Source organism: Rhamphochromis sp. 'chilingali' (genome assembly GCF_963969265.1).
Source record: "Rhamphochromis sp. 'chilingali' genome assembly, chromosome: 16".
Lineage (NCBI taxonomy): Eukaryota > Metazoa > Chordata > Actinopteri > Cichliformes > Cichlidae > Rhamphochromis > Rhamphochromis sp. 'chilingali'.
The window spans coordinates 29751714-29767264 of NC_137943.1; the positions used below are offsets into that span (position 1 = coordinate 29751714).

Consider the following 15551-nt stretch of genomic DNA (forward strand, 5'->3'; position numbering starts at 1 on the left):
TGCATCTGAGGTGTTGCGTGTTTGTGTAAATCGTGCCATATGACCCGTGCGTTTTAGAGTTTGCAATGTGCAAAAGGCTCTTGATAGTCTATGTAGCTGCATACAGTGTGTGTGTGTGTGCGTGTGTGTAATGTCCTGTATGGGTGGCTGTAATGTGTGTGTGCGTGAGGGTACAGGCCAGGTGGCAGCTTGAAACATCACTTTAATTAAGCCAAAAGGCCTGTTCTGTGGTAGAATGGCCCTCTCTGATTGACTTGTATGTGTCACCACCGGGCCGCTGGAAAACACAGAAACACCACTGTGCCTGCTGCCACCGAGCTGCAACCATTAATCACTGCTGCTATTCTCCTGTGCTAATAATGATACAAGTTATGTAACTCCAGTAATGACTTCTTGCTACATTACAGCTAAAAAACCCCACTAAGCTGCTATTTACCTGAGGTGGAGATAACACCAATATTCAGATCATGTACAGTAGTAAGAGCAACAGATACCCCATCAACAGAAAAACTCCAATTTCAAAGTTTACAGGGTTGCAGTAAGTTATGAACTGTCCACCAGTCGTGACTACTCAATGTATTTGAGTAGAAGGACAGAAATTGAAATGCAAAGATTATTTGAGGCTGAAAGCAGTACAGTTAGGTACAGTAATATTATCTTTTAACAGACTTATTGACCTCACACAGAGACTCAGTTCATCCTCTGTCTGAAATGTGTCCTTTTAACTCTTTTAGGACAGTTTTCTTTTCATTCACTGCAAACAGAAGGTGGGTTGTCGCTTTTGAGCTCATGAAGATCCATGTTTCCCGACATCATACAGAGTGCAAAAAACTGTCCGAAATAAAATGTTTAGAGCATTGTCACGTCTGAGCTTTTGGCCATCAAGGATCACCTGCACACTGAGTACACTGGGCACAGTTTTAGAGCTTTGGACGGTGGTTGAGTGGTTAGGACCTATGGAGTTAGAAAGAAAACCATCTGGACTTCTTTAAGTTTCCTTGGAAACATTTCACCTCTCATCCGAAAAGCTTCTTCAGTTCTAAGAGCAACTGAAGAAGATCCCTTCCCAGACGCCTTAACGCCCACTCACATCCTGGGTCATTGGATCTCAGTAAATCACATGATAGGGTGGGGCTAGGTTTCACCAATGGATTCGCCTGAAACCTTGGCTGATTGTGATCTACACCCACTCCCATAGGGTTTAAAATCTGGGACTCTCCACCAGTTGCTCTTAGACCTGAAGAAGCTTCCCAGATGAGAGGTGAAACGTCTTTAAAAACCTCAAGAAGTCCAGACGCTTTTCCTTCCAAGCTTCTTAGACTGCAATAACCTGGATGACTGAGAACCTTCACAGACAGTGGGTAGGACTGTTGGCTCACATGTGTAGAGTGACTAGGATCAGGAATCCACTGGTCAGCCAGGAGCTTCCTGTGTGGAGCTTTCATGCACTCTCGCTGAGTACTTCAGCTTCCTCCCACAGTATGTTAGATTGATTGGTGATTCTAAATTGAGCATAGGTGTGATTGTGATCATGAATGACTGTCAGTCACTCTGTGTTAGCCCTTTTGTTCCACCTATCACCCTCAGGCTTCAGCGTCCCCACTGTTGAATACATATAAATAATAGGAAAAGCACAATAGGTACTGCTTTAAAGTCAGGCTTTGTTTTATTAGTTATGCTCGCTTAGAAGACACCAGCATTTTAGACTTTAAATAAGAATACTTGTCACCGTTATTGCCAGATAGATTTATGCTGACGTAGGCCATCAGACATGCAGCAGCAATAACCAGCCACCTAATGTGGAAAATGCAGAGTGAGGAATATCATATCAGATCTTTTGAGATAGAGATATGATGCAATTATTACCCCAGTCAGTAGAGCTGACTCGTGGCTATAAACACAGCTCAACAGTGCTAGTTTCTCCAAAGGTTGAATCTGAATGCCTGCCATGGAGTCTGCTGTTATGATCCAGAAATATGTGAGATAATTTCATTAACTTCCTGGAATGAAAACTTTGGTGACTGTGCATTCTCTTTCAGTTAATCAAAAATGAATTACGACCCCATATTCCACCGTTGACAGCATTTATTGCTTAACAAATAAACTGTGCACAGTTGTATAAATGAAATATGGCGTAATGTTTGTTATATTTTTGCAAAACCTTAGAGGAGTCCAAAAAAAACCCCGGACACGTTCGGTACTTTACTTCATGTAACAACTGCTGTATCGGGTGCTGTATGTTACGAAGCGTTGAAACAAAGAGCAGAACATAGAAGCTTTGATGCATCATGCGCTCACGGTTTTCACCGACTGACTTGTTATTACGAGCTGCAAATGAAATGTTGCACTAATGCACGGCTTTGGTTTGTCATGCAAGTTGTAGTTTAAAAACAAAAATACAAACCCCTCCCACACAACAGCACCACACTTCTGACCTCCTCACAGACAAATACAGTATAATGCTGCCAGATTCTTCTGTAAATATATGCTGTGTCATGGGCGGCCATGCTGAATGCTTTATCACGCTGTGAAAAAATCCTTCATCATTACACCAAAATGTGCTAACAAATTACCATTTCATAACAGCTTTGTGTGCAGAGAGAAACATTCACATGTGATAGATAGCATCTTGGCACGGCGCTGCTGTAGCATTACTGCTGCTCCTGCTGATGGCTTTTCAATATAGCATTGCAGTAATTTTCCATAAGCCAGTATGACTAATGGCATAAACAATGGAGCTGAATGTTCACGTTATGGGCCCATTATGAAACTATCAGAGCAGGCATGTAAAGACGGATGCCTTTGATCAGCACTGTATTGTAGCAGCCAGGTGCAGAGAAGAGGATTTAAGTCTTAAAGTGTGTCTTAAGTGAGGCAGAGAGAGAGGCGGGGGGGAGTGAAATAAAGAAAAGGGGAACTAACAAAGACAGAGACAGGAGACGAAACAATGAGAAGAAGGGGGCGAGGAAGAGACAGAAGAGAAAACCCAACAAATTCTTTTGTTTTTACAGACCATTGGGAAAGCAATGGATTGCTTAAATGACTCCCAGTCTATTTGTGCAGCCACCCAAAGTATCTCATTTGGCTTTCATGCCTTTTCCCCCTATACAGCACATAATAGCCCATGCTGTTGATGTCATGCAGCAGTTACCTCTATCAGCCAATGGTGTTTCCCGGCTGTCACAGGCTGCCGTGGATGCTAAAGGGAGCAGTCAAAGTCAACAGGTTAGACACAGAAGCCCCTTAGACATGGACCACTTACTGAGTCCAAGACACTACTTGCAATAAAGAACCTATTTGGCCAGAAAGTTTAAAGTGACTTGACCAAATATGTAACAAAGAGGGTCATGGGCGCTAATGCCATGGATGAAGTGCTAAAAGAAACAGGAGTCTCCTTAATCATTGGCCATTTTTATTGCAATGATTGGAGAGCACGGTGGCTTTACCGCGTAAACATGACAAAACAACTAAAAGTTTTAGCCAACCTCTAAAGCACTACTGTAAAATCGCGCGTGATTTTTGGGTCATTGGACCGATTTCATAAAGCGAGTGCTTTTTCCACTTCACTTGCTGCATTTTGTCTGCCGTGTAACCCTTGACAGAGCTCTCTCAAAGGATGAGTCATGCTGTGCCGGCTTCCAAAAACCCAGCTGAGTGCCGGCAAAGCCGCGGATCTAAAAGCTGTCTACATAGTAAGTTTTGTTAGCTTTTTTTAACACGACTAACTGCACTGTAGAGATGCATAACAGAAAAGTTAAAGAAAATCAACAGACATAATTAAGCTCCCCATGCGGCACGTGAGCCTGCTTTTTGCTTACTGTTAAAGAATTGAAAGCTTTAGATGTTTTAATTAAATGCTTTTCAACTTTGGACAGTTGGCTGAACAAAAGTAATGATTTGAGAGTGATTTGAATTTTCACAATGTTCTATAGTTGTTTTTATTATGTGGTCACTTAAGAAAACTAATACGAGAATGAGGACAATAATAACGAGCTGCTGTCCCAGGGGCACTGATGTTATCCCGCCTTTTCCATTGGAAAGCTATCTAATACTTGCATGTCCATTAAAAGATGTTCTTTCGGACCCACTCCCTGCCCCTTACACCATCATGGTGCCTCTGCTATTGTTGCTGTTATCGGCAGTGAGATGTTTAAAATGAGGCGCCTGACAACAGATAACATCTGAAAGGCACTGAATCCATTATGGCGGTTGATGTTCCGGGAAAGGGTAAGGAGAAGGCTCATCTGGAGGTTTGGAGTTTGGAAAGCAGGAAAGAAGGGAGTTGAAAAGAGAAGCGAGAGGAGACAGCGGGACTGTGGTGCTTTTTCTTATCAGTCTGGCTCTGGTTCACATCGATCTTTAGGGTGGGAAACCTCCAAAATTGAGGAAACGGACATTATTTTCTTTCATTAAAGACGCAAATTGCAAATTGCTACATTATATATATATAAATAATTAGGCTAGCATCAATTCCTAAAAAGATCAGAGTCAGAAAGAGACAAAACCACATGAAACTGCTACACAAACCACACAGACCACCTGGATTGTTCTTTACATTACTGAGAAAAAAGAAATGTGAGTAAAAGGCAAAAGCAAAGCAATTAATTCCCAATAAATATTCCAAAAGTTTAAACTTATAGTGCACTTTTGGAAGGAAGACAGCACAATTCTTCCAAGGATGGCTTATACCATTCCGACTTTAAAATGTGACATTGAAATGCAGCAACGGGAGACACAGTGGTGTTTATCTGCACTTATTCTAATGCTTCTGGAATGATACGCGTCATCTTTTCTGCACATGTGCACACATATGAAATGTGCCAGCTGCAGTCACAATAGTCAACAACGCCCCGCCATAACGCTTCGTCACGACAAGGATCATCCCCACAGCTGGCAGGTAGAACCGCCAATCAGATTAACTGGGCAATTACACTTCTAATGTGCCACGCAAAAACCTAACCAATTACCTGCACTCAGCCAGATGTAACCTGAAGGTAAGGCCAGATGTGAAGATGTGAAGTCTGTTAAATCACAAATCAAATTTGGCATGTAAATGGAGAGTTATGGAAATCTGAATAGCTTTTTAATACGAGCAGTAAAAACAGACGAGCTTTTAACAGCTGCTGCAATCGAGAGCCTTTTTGGGTAATGTGTGCCATAAAGACCACACTGTAACAGTTGGAGACACTGTACATCCTGATGAGGGCTGATTATTCACAGAAGGTAGATTCGGAAACATACTCCATAGGGTACAATCCCAAGATTAAGAATCTCTGTCAGACATTTATAGCACGCTATATACTTTATGTTAAATTCCTCAATTACGGAAACCGTTAATCTATTAAAGCTGTCAAAGTGTCTGTGCACGTTTCACTGCACTGTCTGCATTTCCCCCTAAACTAAACTGGGTTTGTTATTCGCCTCACATATCGGAGCGGGTCTGCAGCAACAAGGCCAGACTGACAGCCTTATCCACAGCTAACAAATACAGCAAACTTCCACCTTCACTGGCAAACACAGCTCTGAAGGGAGTTATGGAGCAAATTATACTGCAGCACAACTTCAACAGCCACATACTGATGAAGCATGAAATTGTGACTTGTTACAGCGACTCTAGCTAGAGATTTAAATTAGTGACTAACACTATAGGTAGGGTACCGACTTGCACTCTGATTAACCAGCTAGTTTAGCAGCAGAGGCTGGATGCATGCATAAGTTGGGTGATAAGAGCAGGAGGGGGAGTTTGGGCTAAATAAAGAGTTGTTAAAGAAGAGAGGTGGAGGTTTGTTGCAGGTCGGTGTAAGGGTGGTGTCTTACCAAATCTCTGGGGATTTGCATCTGGGGCTCAGCATTCTAGAGGATGGAGGAGGGACAGAAGAATCAAAAGTAATCAGGAAATAAAATATACTCATTTACATAAACAGTGAACATTCGACTATAACAGAAATCAGGGAACTAGTGGATAAAGTTAGGCAGTTCAAGAAAAAGCACATGCAGGATATGAAAATGATAAATCTGACGAGTGCAGAGACTGAGTATCAACCGTGGCTCGGAAACAACTGAAGCGGTCGCAAAGACAAAATGTCATATCATCGAAATGCTGTCTTTGCATCTGCACAAACTTACAGTTTCACTTTCATGTACTCTAGATTTTTTTTAAACATCCAGCTGTGCCCTATCGCAAGATGAGACAAACATCCAGATTGCTTTCATCGCAAGAAAAACGACCCGAATAAATTCACAGCCACAATCTTTACAAGTAAAATCCTCCGTGTAGACCGAGATTCTGAAACATTCACACAGTTTTGACTGTAAATAAAAAGTCAGCATCAGTCATCAAACAAAACAACAACAACAACAACAAATCTTGGTGAGCACCAGAATTTAGCCACGCCCAAAGTGCGGTTCAAAAAGGATCGTCAAATGCATTCGGCACAGTTTAGTAACCGCTTTGAAAAAGTTGCTTGAATTTAACTACATTCAAAACTGTAAAGGACAGAGCTGCTTTTTACAATCCTGCTTCTCTCTGAAACTAAATGTGATTTTATGCCAGATTCTTGCATTGGTGATGCAGGAATTTGAATAAAAATACAGCAAATCTGAATAACATTTCCAATTTCTTTGTTATCCTACCATTACAGTGTAAGCTCAATTTCCTGCTCAGCGTATTACGTGTCACACTGATGTAGTTTCACATTAGTGATAAAATAGATTGTTCAGCTTAGATTAAGGGCTTTTATACCTGCTGAGAATTATGTCACCTGTAATACAACAGCTGCTCACTTAATTCTTTTCATTACTCTACATTAGATTTAATATATTAGGCTTAGTAATCGCCATTTGTAATTCATAACTATGTGCCAAGAAAGCCCGATCTCGTTTTTTTTTAAGCTTAAATTACCTAAGTAATGCGCTACTGTGAATTTAGAACATCTTTCACCCTTATGTTGTTGTTAACTGACAGACTGTTTCGTCTCTACAGGCTCTAAAACGCAGAAGAAAAAGTGCAGTCTAGCTTTAGATAGAGACTCGAGCTGCTCATTTTGAGCACTGGACCTCATCTCCCTCGAGTCCCATTTCAGCCCTTTCACATCGCACTCTCCACCCTCTGCAGCTGATAACCACAGATCAAATAAATCCTGCCATCTAACTACCAGCTATGCAGAGTCAGCCAGACTTAAAGCTCTGCTGTAATCTAAAGATGAGTATCGACCAGTGTGGCAGTTTGCTTCATCAAACTTCACCCATGGCGACAGCCAGCCAATAGCCTCATCTGCATCGCTCACTGTGATAATTGTCACCAATCAGCCGTTTGATTGGCACCGCTTGCTAGTGAATAGCTGTTTGTGGCTCTGCTGGCTGTCATGGCTTCTGAAGGTAGAGGGAGAAATAAATTTTTGCTACAGCAGAGCAGAGATTTAAGGCTGTTTGATGCCATTACTCACGTTAGTACTCGATAAGCTGTGTGTTAAAGCTAGCAGAGGTAGGGAGATAGCAGAGAAACCTTGACTGTTGCTGTAGAGTAAACACCAATGTGGTTTAAAGCGCACCCACAGCCTCCACTGTTCACTTTCCACACATTAATAAAGCCACTTAATTCTCTGTGTTCTGCCATCTTGCTTCTGCCTTGGTCATTATAAGCTCCCTTCCTGATTAAAAAACACAACTTTGAGGCAACGCCATACATCCTGTTACATGTTTCTGCAAAGATAATTAAGTACAACATCTGGCACCATGTAAAAACATGAACTTCATGAACATAAACAAACATGAAAACTAAATTAGCATCAGTATGCATGAATCACTGAGAGTGGCTTCTGCCAAGACTGAGTGACAGCAGCAGCATCCAAAAACTGCTCACAAACAGTTGTATTTCAGTTTGTAAAATGTAATGTGTGTAGACTACGCCTGATTGATATTCAAGCCAAGTGTGTTTTTCACTCTCTGCCTGCTACCTGCCCTGCGTCTGTCTTTTCATCCACACATCCATCAATCTACCGAGTCAGCTTGGAGGCAAAACACAGTGAGAGGAGATGGAAATGCAGATGCAGAGAAGGTTACCCACCAAATGTGAAGAAAGAAAGGGAGCTGGTGAAGGAGGATGGAGAGGAGGGTGATGGATAATGAAAGACTGAAGACAAAGTGAAATCGAGAAGAAAGGAGAGGGTGAAAAGACAGCTCTACAGGTTTCCACCGAGGCTAGCCGCGACTTGATAATAAAGAGCGGTGCGGCGATGGAGCAGGATCATCAATCTGCATGCTCGGCTAGCGTGCTGTGTTAGCTGGGAAATGAGAAGACGGCACAGCCCTCACTGGAAGGATTAACAGGGCTTGTGACAGCTCAGGATCACACACGGAAGTGCTCACACACATGTGCCAGAACACACCATCTCTGTATATACATAAGTTACATATATATATGTCATGATATGTAATTCATTATGGTGACAGGGTGAAGAGCTGCAGTGAGGCGAGCAGCCAACGTACCACTTCTCGGGGTAGGAAAGAGTCCTCCTGGCGTAAAACCAGCAGACCCACAGCCCCGCCCATGGGTGTAGCTCTAAGCAAGGAGACCACTTCCTCCTGGGTCCGCCCATTCAGGTCCACGCCATTCACCTGAACAGGAGGAGGCACAGTAATTGGGTTAAACTCTACATTATCTTGTATGGATTATTATCTAGGCTTGTTTTAAAAAAAGGTGAAACACTCAAATCTCTTAATTACGCCTTTTGGCCGTGACAGAAAAGCAGCAACACTTTACATTTTTATCAAAGCGGCAGATGGTTCGTTTTCTAATTTGATTAGTCGATCAACTAGTCGCTTTAGCCCTAGTTCAAACAAAGTTTGAAAATGAGAAAAACATGAGGATAAAAGGATTGAAAGTTTTGGTGGAATAACCCCATACATTCAGAGCTGCACAGTGTAATCCTTTATGCAAATGGTTTGCAACGTGGGATGATGCAACTTCAAAAGCCGTTCTGTTTTTGCTGCACGAGATAGCGTGTGGAAGCATAGTCTTTGATTTAATTTCAGGATCCACATTTCCATTTAAAACAGTTACGAGAAAGGAATTTGTTACACTTCAGCAGATGGCAAGCAGCATATATCACATATTTAAAATTGCCGTTTCGCGTGTTTTGGAACGAAATCACCGTTCCTACGTGATGCACATCTACCTTCCAGATCACAATCGCCATCTAAGACTTTATTAAATGACTAAATTAAAGCCTCCTCACACACGCCTTGTAAAGCATTACCGCACTTTTCTGCACTTACCTCTAGCAACCTGTCTCCTGCCTTGAGACGGCCATCTTGGATAGCAGCTCCTCTAGGCAGGATATTCTTCACGTAGATGGGTGCTGAGCCCCCGATGGGAACATCCCGTGACGTTATACTGAAGCCGAGTCCCTCGGGGCCTGCGGGATGAGCGGGTGAATAAGTGAGGATGCAAAATCGAATGATAGGATCTGGTTTTATCTTGACGCACAGTCTCCTCTGTACCTCTGGATCTCAAGCTGCTAAAAATATGTTAACATTCAACTGATAAAACTCTCCTGTATCTGAGAGGGCAATAATATTGGCTGGTGTTTTGGGAGACATTTAGCTGAGAGTCAAGTGGGTTCTTTCATTAGGAGTAAAGGGTTGGTATGAATATAGTTGTCCCACCCGAGGGGAACACTTGACCCATTAACAATGAGTACCTCATCTCTTTTAATAGAGCACACTCCTAACCAGTTTTTCCAGCACCATCATCCAGTAACAAGTGGCCCACCTTACCTGAATTAAAGAGTGCGTCCCCCAGTGTCAGAGGAGATAACTGCAATCCACGTTAATAAGTGAGGCCATTGTTTAGGCCACTGTGAATTTACTACTGCAACATCGTGATAAACACGATCCGCCTGATTCTGTCTGATTCAGCTCAGCATGCAGCTGAATGATTACATCATACTTTCAGGAAATAATCAGTAGCATATCACAATGCTGAAAAAAACCAGAGGCAATATAATCAGCATTACAGCGACAACCGGTGCTGTAAATTTCACAATAAATGCCTCTCACACCATCATTTATGAAAACTGACTCTGTGTTTTGAGAAGAATACACCAACGAGTCTCTCCTTTCCCTCGTGACCTGGCCTATAAGGCACACAGTACCCCGAGATGTTGTTGATCTACATGTGCTCATTAACCTGTGTTTCTGTGGGCGGATTGCATTTGGCTTGTGTACGTTTGTAAGTTTTGCCTGCAACTTCGTACGAGTGCATCATTATGAGCCATTAGGAACGCAGGTCTCTGTCTCATATTATCCATATTCCTAGCAGACAAACAAACTATTTCCTATTATTGGGCAACTTGAAGTTGCAGGAAATGAAGAGAAATCCTCTACCCTGTCAGCACAGCACTTAAGTAGGTTTGTGGTGAATAATTAAAGTAGTTTGTACATTGCAGGGCAATGAAAATGCATGCTTTTAAAGTCTCAGTTTGAACCAGTCAATAATTACACGCAATTATGTTGTGCCAATAAGAAAGTTCAGCCTGAAGAAATGTAATACTTTTGCTTGATTTTTAATTGGAAATTGAAAAACAACCTGGGTCAAAAAAAACAACACGCATTACACAACAGGGTTAGGGAGCGGGTAACCAGAACTTTTCATCTGCAAATGCAATGCAGCTCTAAACCTTTCTACACAAAACCTGCAGGTCCAGAACAGAAACGTCTAAATGAGCAGGACCGGACAACTGCAGATACTGCAGGTAAAAAAAAAGCAGTGAATTAAAACTGAACTGAGCATTTACGGTCGTGAGTGGATGTCTGACACAGAGTTCTCTGCAGCATGTGTGAAGGAAAAAACAGCACAATGTCTGGTGTATTTCTCCAGATAATCAACATACTTGAGTAACTTCTCCCACATAAAGATTACTGTACAAGTGCTCAGAACTTGTGATCGTGTGATATGTTTCTGTAAATAAACCATTTGAACAGATATGTGTGTCAAAAAAAGTTAATATAAGAACAATGAGGAGCATTTTTGCTGTATAGGGGTTTTGGCCTTAATCCCCCCTGCCTGTCTGAATGAGCCAATGAAAAGAATAGCACAACACTTAGCCATCCTGTTTCACATCCTCTACCTAATCCCCTGCATTGATGAGCCAATCAACTTCCCGCAGGCATTCGAGGTGCGGCATTAAACTCACCGGTAAATGCTTGTAGAGTTCCTGGCTTTAAACAGGGAGGAGGATCTTTAAAACTCCCATTAGCTTGATTAAGACATACCTAAGCAATTTCCTGTGCAGAAATAAGATTCTGTGATTGATTTTGATACTCCCTGGGATTTGCAAGGAGCCTGGTGTCTGATTCAAGCACATAAGAAATGCAGGAGCTTAATCTGCGCTCAAAGCTGTAGGCTTAAGTCGGTACTCAAAACAAAACAGATGAGCCAAACAGCCTCTTGGGAATCACTGTTAATCCATGTAAGTGTCTGCTCCAACAACAGCAAACAAAGGTGGAATGAGAAAAGATAACATCTTTGACTGTGAACATAGCAGATCTCCTGCCATATCATGCACAGAATGCAGCGTTTTCACAAGTGTTTTGTCAGCGAGAGGGCAGATGAGGATGAGAAGAGTGAAAAAAACCTGACAGAAGAATGGATGGTAAGAACTGTGAGTCAGGAATTTTTAAAAAGCAGCTGGACGTTTTTATGTTTTATGTTCTGGCTTGATTCCCGCCCCATGAGAGAGGACAGGTTTGGGTGAAAACTTCAACGGGCATATGGTGCAGCCCTGTCAGACTCTTTGCTGTGGCATTTGACAGTGCACGGGGACGAGCGGCTGCTTAGCAACAAGCTCTCTGGCCCTGAGACCTGGCACCGACACCTGGAATCCTGTTGGCAGAGGTTTGCACCACCTGTGTCCACTGTCAGTCAAAGCGTACACCAGGATCCCTGCAGCTTTGCAGTCCTAACGTCGCCTGTTGCTCCACATTTCCATCTAAGCAGATGCTGTTTGCTTTTATCACCCACTTTTTCACATCTTACATCAGTACGGATAGCTCTGGATGGGGTTTTTAAGCCTCTTACAGCCTCGTTCACATATTCCACGCTTCCGTGCTTGAACCATCTTCCAACAGTGTTCCTACACTTGCTTGCAAGGAATCGGGAAGCTGCTTGTTTATTGGGTAGAAATAAAAAGGTTAGACTGATGCTGTGTATTCCTCTAAATCTTAAAAAGCCAGAGAAATGCACAGCACGAGAAGAGACTCACAGATCCTCTGGAAAGAGTCTCAGTATGCTTCAAAAACAACAACAAACCCAACCCTTTTACAGCCGCTAGGATGACTTTGCTTTTTTCTTCCTCAGAAACAATAAAGATCTTTTCTGATGATGAAAGCTCCAAATGTTTTTGTGGATCATGTGTTAATATTTACTTAACAATGAAAAACTTAACCTCATGACATTCTAAGACATAATTAATGTTAATAATAAGCTTATGAGACTAGTTATGGTTTATGATCTATTATCTTTGAGTTGAAACCATCACTAAGGCAGAGTTTGTGCGTTTTTGTGGAGATCTCTCCTCACCTTTCTTTAGCTGAATGCTGAGCCTCCTCCCGACTTTTTTCGTATAGCCTCCTGCTGGCGTGGAATTCATCCCCTTCTGCGGTGAATGGGCGTGACCTGTCGGGGGCTTGGCCGCAGAAACCGCGGGGTGAAGCAGAGGGGGGTAACCGTCAGTCGGCTCTGAGAGCACATGGGGGTACGGCTGGGAGTGTGGGTGCGTTTGGGAACCGTGCCGGGACATCCGCTGTGGCGTGTGGTCGATGCCTGACACAGTGCTGCCGCTGAGGGAGTCGGGGCTGAAACGGCCCGAGGCGTACACGGGGTTCCTCTCAGCGTGGGACAGCTGCTCGTAGTGGGCCTTCATCGATGACGGCACCACGTGGAACATGATGACCGGAGAGCGCATGGCTTGACGGAACATATTCTGGGCTCTGGGATAAAGACAGTGGGAGGAAATTTGCCAGTTTTACGATGGTTTAAGGACATGGAGAGAACAAAGGATAGACACAGAGGCAAAACTCAACATACTTAACAATCAAGTGCAATACTTGTCTGTACAAACTTGCCAAGTGGAGCACTCCATCTACCCAGTGTCTCTCAAACACACACACCCAGTCGTACTATATATAAAATCCATCTTCGCCCACCTGAACATTCTGACATGTTAATTAATACTCATTGCCAGCGTGAGCGGCTCTAGAAAGTGACTGAACCCTCCCCAACAGCTCCATCGCATAATCCCCTCATTTGGCTCCAGATGAAGGAGACCTCCAGTCGTCGAATACTTTGCAGAAAATCCTCTTTTAAAACCCCTTCGGTCTGAGCTCGTGTACATTAGGTGTGAATGGAAACTTATGTTGGCTGTCAGCGCCCTGTAAAACCAAAGCCTTGTTAGCGCCACCTGTTTCAATAAAGCAAACGTGGGTCCCCTGACAGCTGAACAGACGTTTGAGAAAATGCTAGGCCGCGAGAATTTCTATCGCTCCCCCTCCATCCCCAGACCGATAACCAAAAGTCGCGCTGCCGAAGAATTTCTTTGTGAAATTCCGGGCCTCTTTTCCCAGCTACCAACAACCTTCCCTCAGGGGGACGGTCTCGTCACGGTGTCTTTACAATCTCAGGCTGGATCGAGTGTCGGAGGAGATGTAGTCTGCCCCCTTATGAAAATAAATAACAAGAGCAACTGTTGCACTAATGCACTTGTCGCAACACTATGTATGGAAGCTTTATTCCCACCCATCACATAACTTGTGGCTCCAACTGTGGGAATGGCTGGAACATGACAACATGACCGGGATCCAGGAGTTTGTTGGTTCACCCAAATTATTCTTATATACCTGCACTCATACTTTTGGTGCAACTGCTCAATTTCTACCCAGTAAACAGATCTGACAGCATATTCCTGGTATTATCAACACAGGAATTCTGTGTCATGTAAGAGATAATACTAAAGTAAAATCCCATTAATCTTCATTATAATGAGGTGGTAGCAAAAGTCTCAAAGCCTGAACTTATCAGAAACCAACCAATATGATCTGTGTGACTAGATTCTGATTTTATTAGTTTGTTAAATGGGGAAATATATGTTTGACTCTTTACGTTTCGAGGAACGGTTAAATCCACCAAGACGCATCTATACATGGTCACATGTGGGTGGTACTTTGCATAATAGGTGTCTTACATAACGTTCATCAGTTTGGAGCAGCTTATTGCATTTAAAACATGCATATACTTTTCGTATAAATGTAATGCTGGCAAAAAAACATCGCAAACAAAAAAGCATCGCTGCATTGCAGATATTGCATGTACTGTATACACAGCATATAGGTTCTCATGCATCGTACGGGATCTAGAAAATGGGTGGATGTGTGAGTTTGGTTAGGCAGGGAATAAAAGCAGGAGACATGAACAGCACTGAAAAAGGAGAAGCTGTGAATTTTAGGAGATTTATTCCCATTCCTTCTGACAGAAGAAAAGAGAAAGTAGTGAGAGTAGGAGTCCAGTAGAGCTGTTACTGTTACTGAAACACAAGGGAATAAAGGCTAAGAGGATTGCAGGAACGACTTGAGGAATTGAGGCTCTGACCTACAGGAGTTAAGTAGGGAAAGGTTAGCTTAGCACAGTGACAGGCAGCAGAGGAGACTGTGCGCCGGCAGGAGAGGGAGTAAAATAGGCATGAGGAGAGAGGAGAGCAGCCAAAAAAAGAAGAAGAATGTTTCAGACTATGGGTATAAAAAGCTAGGGAAGAGGCGATGGTGCGAAAAAGCCATTCACACAGGAAGACCAGGGATCAGCAGAGCTCAACAACGGCTCCCGTGAGCTGCAGTCTTACTGTTCAAATCTGATGTTTCGCAGGTCTCCGTTATTGATACGGACGATACAGTCGTTCTCCTGGAAGAGGCCCTGCTGCTCGGCCTTCCCTCCTCTCTCCAGACGCTTGACCAACAAGCCAAGAGTCCTGAAATGTTCAGAAGTTCATGTCAAGAGGATGCAGTGTCTGTGGACTCAACATGGCTGTTAAAACACTGTGGCCTGCACAGCCGGGTGAAGAATACACTAGGACTTTTTTGCACACTGTATAAAAGCTGGCTAAGAGTCTTTGTCCTTGTGAGGGGTTATAAAATCTTCGCTTTGATATTCGATATAGTTTAGATTATTCTGACTACAGAAAATAATTCTCTTTTTTTATTTTAACAATCCCTCTTCCCGTGGCCAGATGGTTATTCAAGAATCATCAATGTGAAGCTAATGAAAAGCCCTTTTTTTGGCAAAAAAGACAGCTATGCCTAATTGCTGCCTCTGCTTCATCATGCAGTACTAGTGAAGAGAGCACAGTGTGGTCCTGTCATTTGCATCATCAGTGTACCAATGAGGCTTATGAGAGAAAATAGTCGCATCACATCAGGGTGCTTTAGAGGCTGTGTGTGGGGGAGGCATCTATTCAAAGGCAATCAACACATTCAAAACCTCAAATGTAGTTCTGGTCGGGTTG

General features: G+C 42.9%; 1 protein-coding gene across 5 annotated transcripts in view; it reads right to left on the reverse strand.

The window, feature by feature from the left end:
• pard3ab (par-3 family cell polarity regulator alpha, b) overlaps positions 1–15551 on the reverse strand; it is a 251220-nt gene that overhangs the window by 112377 nt on the left and 123292 nt on the right. For 3 of the 5 annotated variants that reach the window (XM_080861496.1, XM_080861494.1, XM_080861493.1), the window contains 6 exons: positions 14892–15017; positions 12581–12990; positions 9277–9416; positions 8488–8616; positions 5818–5853; positions 3152–3199 (listed from right to left, as the gene is read on the reverse strand). In XM_080861496.1, the coding sequence (XP_080717622.1) occupies positions 3152–3199; positions 5818–5853; positions 8488–8616; positions 9277–9416; positions 12581–12990; positions 14892–15017 (889 nt within the window). The remainder of the gene's footprint in view (positions 1–3151; positions 3200–5817; positions 5854–8487; positions 8617–9276; positions 9417–12580; positions 12991–14891; positions 15018–15551) is intronic. The other 2 variants (XM_080861497.1, XM_080861495.1) reach the window with 1 other exon arrangement.